The 10,852-nt window shown below is 33.8% G+C and overlaps 2 protein-coding genes across 2 annotated transcripts in view; both read right to left on the bottom strand.

The window, feature by feature from the left end:
- Positions 1-1,855: 1,855 nt before the first annotated feature.
- LOC137927236 (oocyte zinc finger protein XlCOF28-like) lies at positions 1,856-4,487 on the bottom strand. Its single transcript, XM_068771016.1, has 2 exons — positions 4,360-4,487; positions 1,856-2,998 (listed from the first exon to the last, which is right to left on the bottom strand). The coding sequence occupies exons 1-2, from the start codon at positions 4,485-4,487 to the stop codon at positions 2,278-2,280; spliced, it is 849 nt and encodes a 282-aa protein (XP_068627117.1). The 3' UTR covers positions 1,856-2,277.
- A 4,464-nt stretch (positions 4,488-8,951) lies between these two features.
- Positions 8,952-10,852, bottom strand: part of Nup98-96 (nuclear pore complex protein Nup98-96) — a 58,972-nt gene continuing 57,071 nt past the window's right edge. Inside the window, exons 45-47 of the mRNA XM_068771015.1 lie at positions 10,713-10,852; positions 9,876-10,023; positions 8,952-9,221 (exon numbers count right to left, since the gene is read on the bottom strand). Coding sequence (XP_068627116.1) covers positions 9,147-9,221; positions 9,876-10,023; positions 10,713-10,852 — 363 coding nt within the window. The 3' untranslated portion in view covers positions 8,952-9,146. The remainder of the gene's footprint in view (positions 9,222-9,875; positions 10,024-10,712) is intronic.

The raw sequence follows: 10,852 nt of genomic DNA, 5'->3' as shown, positions 1-10,852 counted from the left end.
ATTCACAGACAATCTAAAAAGTATTTATGTACAGTAATACCCCGTTTTACGCGACCCCGTTATACGCAGTTTCACTATAACGCGAATTGCAAATTTCGCGCTCAAATGCCTCGAATTACGCGAAAGAGTGCATATAAATATAATGTAGTCATCAACTACTCTATGGTGTCTTGACCATCTGTCAAACAATTAAAAACAGTGTTGGGTGTTATGAACGTATTTTACAAGAACGTAAACAAAACGTTACCCAAAAGACAATAGATGTATTATTCCGTAAAAAAATAAGAGTATGTATTGCATAGTGTTCCTAGAATTAAAGTGATTGATTAAAATGATTTGTATTTTTTTGTAATAATTTTTGACTATAATCATAAACCTCGTTATACGCGAATTTCAGTTAACGCGATTTTCTTTAGAACGTATTCCTCGCGTAAAGCGGGGTATTACTGTATTAAAGATTTAAAAAAAAACATCCGTGAAACAATTTTATATATAATTCATAAAAAGTACAAAAAGTAAATCTCCTTTGAAGACATAAAGGGTGGAACTTAACAAAGAATCGACCTCGCAACCCCTGGCTTTCCTTCTCATTGTTTACTTTTAATTTCGTATCTCGTTTCACTTTCATTTATCATTCTCTTCTGTCTAATGTCATGTTTTTACCTATTTAATTCAATTTTTTATACTAAAATTCCTAGTTTATATCTAACAAAACAACCATCGACCTCCCCCCCCCCTCCCCACCACCACCAACACCATCACCGCGAGACAGAGAGCCCGCCGCACTTTCTTGTGGTTTTATTACAAGCGTAACAAAACCGTGTATGAATACTTTATAATTTATTAAATTATTTAAAATATTGACAAGAAATAGTTATAATTAAAATAAGAAAGCTATAATTGTATTGTATAAAATAAAATAGAAAAACTGATAGACGTATAAATAAAAATAGTCTGTCGTGGAGTTTAACAGGTTAGGTAATTTTTAAACAAAAATTAAAACGCTCGGATGAAAGATAGACAAAGTTTATTTTAAAAGTCATCCGCCTGCAACTTCAGACACACCAACGCCGTTATAAATTATTTTTCATGCGAATGAAATAATTTTTACATAAAAACTTTCACCACTCATTTGTAAATATTAAACATTGAGCGGGCTGGCGGGCGGTGCACTTTGTTGCACGACTACCACTGCATGAGCGGAAGTGGCTAAATATTGGTCCTTTTCTAAATTAATACACTTTTACAATAGGATATTTAAAAAAAATTGTCAAAGATTTGTATGTGCTATTTCAATGTTTAATAAACATGTATTACATGTTATTAAAAAAAAATTCTTGCCGAGTTTCATCTTTCCGTCCTTCATTCATCATCCGAACAGGTGATAGACTTTGTGGGATTCTTCCTAGATCCAATAGGTATTGGAAATAATAACAACACGAAGTCATGAGTGGAAGTGTATATTCATGAAGATTAGTTCATATTTATACCGATTTAAAACAATGATCGACCAATCACAAGTCGAGATTATCGTAGCGCCTTCTCTTTCGCACGATGTATGTGAAGAATTATATTTCTACGGGATTCCCCTTTTCACACCGATTACTGATGACGTAATGTAGCTATTATGAAATTAAATTCCAAATTTGAATTTATCTTTCTGCAGTTACTTCATTCTTCATGTGTTCGTCATGGAAGATAGACGTCAACAAAAGGTTCCTTGACGAGCCTATGTCGTACTATATATACTACTGGATATATGCCTACCCCATTTTCTGTTCACCTGTCCAAAGTCGTCTACTTTATAGGCCTATAGGCCTTATAGATCTTATAGGCCGCCTACCGTCATGTCCCCATACCAGAAACTAAACACCTCAGCAGTACCACGCTATGTGGGATGTCCAATGCCAAGCTTTGGTCAACTTGCCAAGCTGGGTTACATCATCAATGGATCTTTTCTCATACTTGATTTAATTAATTCCTCAATGTGAACTTCCACTGAAGAAGCAGTTATGTTTCAGCAGGACTTCTACCAGCTAAAACTTGGATGTCTTCAAGTCAGGAGGTGTTTCAGATTCTTCTGACAATACCTTGGAAGTTCCAATTGCTGCATTAAATACAAAATACTAACACTTATGAAGTGACCAAATAATTCAGTATTCCATGGCAGAGGAACTTCCTTTTAAACCTTTGTGTTCTAGGAGAAATCAGGCTGTTTAACTCCTGAGTTTTCCATTATCTTCTAGAAGATCTAACCCGCATCTGCCGAATTGTCAATCAATTCAATATTCCATGTTTCTTTAAAACAGTCACGTCAAGTTCCTTCTCATTGATGTACTGGTTTGGGTGGTGTATAAGATGGAGGAGAATACGCGGACGACTCCGTGAAGACCAGGAACAGATGGAACAAACGAAGAGTGTCTCCAGCATTCGCTTCTTCTTACCTTCACCATGCACTTTAGACATGTGTTGCATCAACCCTGACTTGGAACAGGAAATGAACGAGCATCTCTTACATTCTTCTTTGATCTTCTTGTGGACCTCAAAATCTGCAACTGGGTAACTCTTGTCACATTTAACACACTTTATCTTAACTACACTGTTATCCTTTTCAATTCCATGCTGCCGGAGATGATTGAGGAGTGACCTGGAGTGACGAGCGATGAAGTCACAGTGGGTACACTTCAGTGGGTTATTTGGTCGGTGAATGAGCTCATGTTTTTTTGTGTTCTTCTTAGAGACACTCCTGTATGGACACTTGGAACACTTGAACGGCTTGATGCCCTGGTGTATCCTTACATGTTCTTCAAACATGGACTTGTTGTAGGTGCTATAGTCGCACATGGAACATTGAAATGGGTTTTCCCCACGATGGACCTTCCGGATATGACGCTGCATTTTCTCCTCATTCTCTGCTGTATACCTCTTGCATTCCGGGCACCGGATTCTTCTCTTCTGGATTTTCAGATAACTGTCACTGCTTTCACTGCACTGCTTCCTGTTGACAGAAAATCAAAGGATTAACAAAGAGAACTTTTGTATATTGGCTTTTATATTTATATAAAATGTGGGCTGTTTCAAACCAAACTTATTGAAAATTTTGAGTGATCTCATGTCTAGCAGTGAATGTCTTATTGCTGAAATAATGATGATGATAATAAGATGGGTTTTATACACAGTGATTGATTGTCTATATGCAGTAAAAACTCTTTATTCACGCTACCTTTTTTGCATTTTCACTATTCGCACATTAAAAATATTCCTATATTGGTGGCAATAAATTTCTTTATTTGCGGATCTAATAAGTACAAAATAATTAAACGAGCTTAGAGAAAATGTTAAATTTACAGCTCATTGAAGAAGAGGCTTCAACAAGCACTGGAAATGTATCATTTAATTTGAAAATTTTTAGCGAAGGTTTAAAAATGCCAAATGAGCTTTGCAATTTCTTCATGTACATTTACTCATCTGTGGAACAGAGTCTTATGTTTAAGACGCTTGTTGCTAATGCCACTGCTGCGTGGCAGTCAGAATTGAAGGACCTTTTAAGAACTGCCAAGCGAGCGGTAATTACAAAATTCCTATCATTGTTTTAATTCACCCAAAATGTTTAAAAACTTAACTTATTGAAAATTATCTAGTCACCCAGGTACATACCCCTTATAGTCTTATATAAACTACCATTCCGTTTTCACAGTTTCTGTATTTGCAGAATATTTATAGAACATATACTACACAACTAAAGAGCATGTACTATATATGGTTATATATATAAAAGTTTTAAAGGGGTGAATATATAGTTTATTTGCTATTAATGTATTTATGTACATACACAATATTAAAAATCTATGAATACAGACAATAAATAATGGTATAATATAGTCAAACCATTTTCAAAATTTATATTACTACATATTAAATTTAATTATTGTTTACTATCTATGCCTAGACTTTATTCCTTAAGCAGAACTTTCTGACTTGTTGCATTCTAATAGAAAAAATAAATTAATGTAACATTTTTCAAAGTGATCATTTTATATAAGATGCTTTAAAATAGATGTAAAAGCTTCGACTCTTATAACCAATTAACCTGTATATTGTATTTTAATGGTATTGCTTATTTATATACTATGTGATAATTATATATGTATAAGATATCTGTATTAAGATCACCCTTTGTACTTTATTTTTTTACTTATTACCTTAAATTTTGTGTTATGTACTCTTGATGTAAAAAAGAGTAAATAAATAATTGAAACCTTAATTCTTTTGGCAATATCATAACTTGGGAACTAATTTTAGAAATTTCTAAGACTTTTAGACCCATAACTAATTAATTTATATATAAATTAAACATACGTTTGATCATTAGTATCTTCGCGATCGGTGCCCTCGGCTTGTTCACCAGAAGTCTGCATCTCCACGAACTCCGACTCATTACCCATCACATCAACAAAAATCGGACCGTCTTGCATTATATCCTCCATTTTTATTTAATTAATATATTAATTGTTGCTTAATAGTATACATAAAAGTGATAAACTATGTAATACACGATCTTTATTTTTGTTTACATCTTAGTGATTGACGTAATGTTTCAGTGTTGCTAGAAACATATATGACAGATTATTTTATATATACTATACGGCCACAGATATAAATCACGTACTTTTTAATTATGTAGGTTACATCCTTTATTTATTTAATTAATTATCTTTAATGTATACGAAATATAATGAAATTAATTTTTATGTACTATTAACTTTTATGAATGTTGTTCCAAAAAATCCATTCTTGATAATTTTTAACATTAAATAAAATATATTCTAGACATCTTTTATGTCTATAAGAGCTATAATTTTATAGAGTGCATTTTTTACAATGACCGTCCCATCAATCCCACATATGGGTGGAATTTCTTAAAATCCATATATAGCTTACCTCTTCTCGACCTAAAAATATTTCTGACAGATTTCGTGTCACTTTTATTTATACCTGCCTTACACCGCTTCTTGAGTATAACTTGCAGAATACACAGATTCAAAAGTGCGGCACAGAGGGCGTTTAACCTAAAACCTCTATTAAGATAGTGAAGTTAGTTTGGCTCTATTTTAATATTTTACCAGATTCTTCTTCTTGAAGTGCCTCTCCAACTAGTGGAGGTTGGCTATCAGCTTCCTGCTCTCTTCCTTATTTTTGGTTCTGCGTTATAGCTCAGCAGCGCTGGCGATTCCGGTCCACTCTCTAATGTTACGAAGCCACGACTTCTTTCTCCTACCAACCTTCCTTTTACCAGATTAAAGCAAGATAAATAATAGTATCTAGTTATTTTTATGACATATTAAATATACATATATCAAAATACAGGTAAACTGTATTTTGATATATGTACTACAGATTAAAAACCAATTTATGACAGCCGCTTGATTAATCCTTGATAACCAAGACTATACAATGATTGCCTAGAAAACTCACTGGTTATTTTTTTATTCTACATTAATGAATCATAAAGAGGTTAAAATGAAAAAAAATCATTGTAGTGACATTTGATATACTTTTTTAATTTTGAGAAATTGTCAAAGGACTTATGGAACACCTGCACAACTAGGTCCGTTGTTAAATAGGTCCACTTACATACGGGCACTAGGCTAATTACAATAAAGCACTATATAATAAATATATAATATTTTTGTGCCTTCTTTTTTAAACCTTTTGCGTCATATGACAACACAAAAAAGCCGATATTACCAACCTTTTTTATGTAGAAGATTGTATAAAAGTGCACGAAATCATGTTTCATGTTTATTTATTAGTAATTTTGTGCAGTATAAGCTTAAAATAATGCAGTTACATTTGAAAATAATATCTTCTTTTTTTTCAAATGTGACTTTGTCAGAAAGTTTTTACAAATATTTCCAAACACACTAAATGAAGAAATCATTGAAATATGATTTATTAATTCAAAGTTTGCAGGGAAGTCAAGCAGTCAAAGTTTGCAGGGATAGAAATAATTTTATTATGTAGTAATAAAAATTTTAAAATATATTTTCTTACTGTATCATCATTACGGTATTTATTATTCCTGGCAACATTGATATTTAGATAGGGTGTACCTTACATTGACAGCAAATAAACACCATACATGTACATTTTCAAAACTTTTTGAATATTACACAACGCCAGCGCTTTAGCAATAATAAAACCAGTCCATTTCAAAAATAATCTTTATTACAATCCAAACATAATCTTACATAAAATTGATTAAAGGCGCTCATACACTACAGTGACGGTACTGCGAGTTAGAAAAATTATCTACTTATCATTACGTTATCATACAAAATTAAATTATATTCGTTCAACATATTCATAGTTCACAAATAAAAAATATTGAAAAAAATATTTCCTAAATTTAACCTCGCCAGTGTGGGAGCGCCTTTATATACATTGATTACAATCATACATTATATTGGTAATATCGAAGATTTCCTGTCAGTATATAAAATCGATATTTGGTTGATAGATACGTAACCGAAATGACTTTATTTAATACAGTCAACACCGTGACAACCTTCAGACGTCCACACGGCAAAAGCTTTCCTCAGAAATCGCCACAACCTTTCTCACACTGCCTACAGGGGCAATATATCAAGTAATTTTAATCGCCATCTTCATAGGTGATGTAAGGTTAAATCTAGACATTTCAATACATGTACTCATCACAATATCTCTGGAACCATAAGTCTTAGTGATTTTAAATTTAGGCAGATATATTCATTTCACAGAATATACGCCAACTAAGAACTGATTTTACTAAATTCCCTCTGCAAGTGAGTTAATATGATTTTATTTTAAAATATTACACTCATAAAAGGCTGTGCGGACCACGATAATCGAACGGGAGACATATAATATATCCATTCTAATAAGGTATATATATAAACCAAACCAAATTTAATGTTAAAAATAAGTAAATATTTTTTTCCTGGACAATTTTCAATTCGGCTGTATGTCTACCGGCCAAAAGTCAGTATATATGTCAGTGTATAAAACCCGCCTCCTTGACAGTTGATGGTAAAAAAAAGTTTTTAACTGGCAACACTAAAATCGGATTATTTATGTCATTGTGACACAACACGTCACGTATTTATTTGATACAAAAATATATACAATTATTAGGGGGACCGGAATGTAATGTCGTTTCTGTCGACATATAGAAAAACCGATTGATTTGTTACCGCTCCGGCATTGATTTGTATAGTAGACGGCAAAAGGTTGTTGACGAAGGAGAATATATCGTTGATCAGAAATAAAAACCTGTTTAAAGTGCAGTCATGTGAATTTAACTTGAAAAAGCGACATTACTTTCCAGTCCCCCTAATATATGGAATGAGATGAAAACCCCCACAGAATAAAGTGATAAATCAGAAAATGTAACTTTAAAAAGAGAACAAAAACTAAAAATTTGTTTTAAATTTTGACTAAAGCGTTGAAAATATTTATAACAAAATTGTATCTTATCATGCCGGGTAGGAATGAACTATTTACATAAATGATATAATCTTTTAATAGTACTTTACTTTTGTTTATTTAGTCAAAAATAAAAAATAAACTGTCTATCTCCGCCATTTTTAGCCAAAAAATTATGAAAAATACTGACAAGCTAATAATATTCGAAAGCAACTAATATTCGGTGAAGGGGGTGATATACAGGATGTTCAGTTTGAAATATTTTTTACAATATCTTCTTGTACTTATGTTGTTATTTTCGTTATTTTTAACATAGTGAATTTCTAGTACAGATGATAATTTGTTAAAGTTATTTAATTTAAAGTTAATCACCATTATGGCTCTTCGAGATGAACTCTATAATCAACTTTGAAGACAAACAAAAAAATCTGCATATAAATCTAAAAAAAACATTATTTGATATACCCACTATAGAAATAGATGAAATATTACAATTTAGGTCGATATAATTAAAAAAAATTAATTATTTATTTCTATTGCATTTTTTTAAATATTCGACAGCAATTAATCCCATAACATAATTTAAACATATTTGAATGTAGAACTATTGTAACATAACGGAAAGTTATATGCTAAAAACATTTTCGTTAATTTTAACAAAGTGATTATTACGGAATTCAGTCTACCCTACATTTTTTAAGTGGATATGAGGATATAGCGTCATAACATATTCAATTCAAGAACTATTGTAATGGTGGAAATGTGTATAAACTGTTTTTTTTTTCAAATTTAATACAATTTTTGACAAAATTATTTTTTTTTATAATTCAATCTACCCTACAGAATAAGTGAGGGGTAGGTAGCCATACAACATTAAATATTTTATACATATTTGAATAAAGAATTGTAACGGAAGTAGTTTAGTAGAAACCTTTTCGTAAAAATTATTTTTTTTAAATTTTGACTAGGTGATTTTTACTACGTCATAACATACTCAGTTAAAGAACTAGTGTGCGTAGGAAGTGTGTATAAACTGGTTTTCCAAATTTAACACAATTTTTGACAAAATAATTTTTATAGATTTCTATCTACCCTACATCATAAGCGAGGGTAATCAGATAAAAAATATCCCATAACATAATTAAAACTAATTTGAATGCTTAAAACATTTTCGTTAATTTTAACAGTGATTTTAACAGAATTCAATCTACCCTACATTTTTGAAGTGGGTATGAGGATATTACGTCATAACATATTCAATTCAAGAACTATTGTAATGGTGGATATAAATGGTGTGTATAAAATATCTTTCCAAATTTAACACAATTTTTGAAATTGTTTTTAAAGATTTCAATTTACCCTACATAATAAGAGAGGGTAGGTAGATATACGCCATTACATATTTTAAACATATTTGAATTAAGAATTGTATTGTAACGGAAAGTTATTTAGTATGAATATTTTCGTAAACATAACATTTTTTTTTAATTTTGACAAGGTTTTTTTATAGAATTCAATCTACCCTACATTTTTAAAGTGGGTATGCAGATATATCTTATTCGAAGCTGTAAAAAAAACAATGAAGTGATATTACTATTTGATTTTTACTTATCAATATAGACTTCTTTCTAGGATATTTTCTTTAATCTGGCACTGGCGGTGATGATGATTATTGGGGTCTAGCAACGAGCTGGTGGACTGCGACGCGAGTCCAGACATAGTTCAGACGCCTGTTCTGCGAGGTCTGTGGTGATCTGAATAAAAAAAAGTTATATATATAGTTCTAGTGTCTAGTCTCCTAAGCAGAAGTACAAAAGTCCGTATCTACAAAACCGTAATACGACCAATATTGATGTATGGCTGTGAAGCTTGGTCGCTAACTTTGAAAGAAGAACAAAAACTGCTAGTGACGGAACGCAAAATCATGCGGAAGATCTTGGGACCAGCGAGAAATCAAGACGGATCTTGGAGGCTCCGAAAGAATGCCGAAATTGAGACTATAGTAGCACAGCCAAATATCATTGGCGAATATAAAGCTCAACGAATCCGCTGGCTTGGTCACTTGGAGCGAATGGGATCGGATCGGAGCGTGAAGGTAGCGTACCTGGAAAAACCGAGGGGTCGAAGACCAGTGGGCAGACCCAGGTATCGCTGGATCGATCGCGTTGAGGCAGACTTGCGCGAATTGAATGTCAGCCAATGGCAGACGATGGCGCAAGATAGAGGAAAGTGGAAGTCTCTCGCTTCGGAGGCCAAGACCCACTTTAGGTCACTGAGCTAGCGGAGTAGTAGTAGTAGTATATATATAACCTCTTCCATTGCGATGACCTGAAGACACTTATCTGGGGTAGACAGGCTGTGCTGGAATTCATCACGACAGCTGTACACACAGAACTAATAGAAGGTACCTTGTGGTGGGCGTGAGCAGTGCAGTCCGGAGGCAGCTGCAGGGCACGCAACAGAGCGGCCAGGTGCCGTGGAGGCTCCCCTCCCGCCAGCGCCAGCTGTACCAGCCTCGCACCCATCTCCGCTCTAGCTGCTGCTTGTTTTCCATTACTGAAAAAAAAATTATTCATGAGCTTTCACTAAACGCACACGAGATATCTAAGAACAGACAGCTTGACTTTAGACCACCTCTCCTGTTCTGTGGCTTACATACCTTAGGAGGTAACTATAGTGTGAGTGGAAGCGGTATATACAGCTTTAGCTATACGATTGTTGAGACAAATCAGGCGGTTAAAAAAACGCAGACGAGATATTTCAGTATTTAATGGAATCAGGCGTTACCTCGCGGAAGTCTATCCTAAGTAAGAAAAGGACCAATTTTTAGCCACTTCCGCACATGCAGTGGTAGTCGTGCAACAAAGTGCACCGCCCGCCAGCCCGCTGATAAATGCGTATGCGGCAAACAATGCGAATCACACAACCGCCACCGCCAAATTACTCAACACGTGTTTGACCCCTCCACGGGGCATCTTCAGGAGTTATATTACACCGATTAGTGCCAAACACTCACTCTGTGTTGTGTTGTGGCTAAATATTGAGATATTTCAGAACGGATATTAAATTTATTGTACTGTCGCATTGGAATAGAAAAAATAAATTCACGTAACATATTTCAGAGTGATCACTTTATTCAGGGTGATTGGAAATATATATAAAATCTTCAAAACTTTTGTCGATATACTAGCTATACATTATACATAGACAACATAAGTAAGAAATCGACAAAAAAGATACATCACCTTGGCGTTAGTTTTTCAAGAGCTGTGCATGCGGCTGCCAGTCGAGGGCGTAACGCCTCTAGCCGCAACTGCACCGCGGGGCCGCCTGTCAACGGAGCGCCCGGGACTCCGCCCTCAGCCTCCGCCACCAGACCTCGCAC

This window comes from Battus philenor, unplaced genomic scaffold, assembly GCF_028537555.1.
Source record: "Battus philenor isolate CCGP_79_NKW_IND1 unplaced genomic scaffold, ilBatPhil1.0.hap1 SCAF_30, whole genome shotgun sequence".
Lineage (NCBI taxonomy): Eukaryota > Metazoa > Arthropoda > Insecta > Lepidoptera > Papilionidae > Battus > Battus philenor.
The sequence above is the reverse complement of the archived record's forward strand: the minus strand, read 5'-3'. Positions and strand labels throughout refer to the sequence as shown.

Coding starts and splice junctions, on each gene's coding strand:
- LOC137927236 (XM_068771016.1), bottom strand. CDS start 4,487: ATGGAGGATATAATGCAAGACGGTCCGATTTTTGTTGATGTGATGGGT. Junction 2,999..4,359: donor GAAGATACTAATGATCAAAC/GTATGTTTAATT, acceptor TTCTGTCAACAG/GAAGCAGTGCAGTGAAAGCA.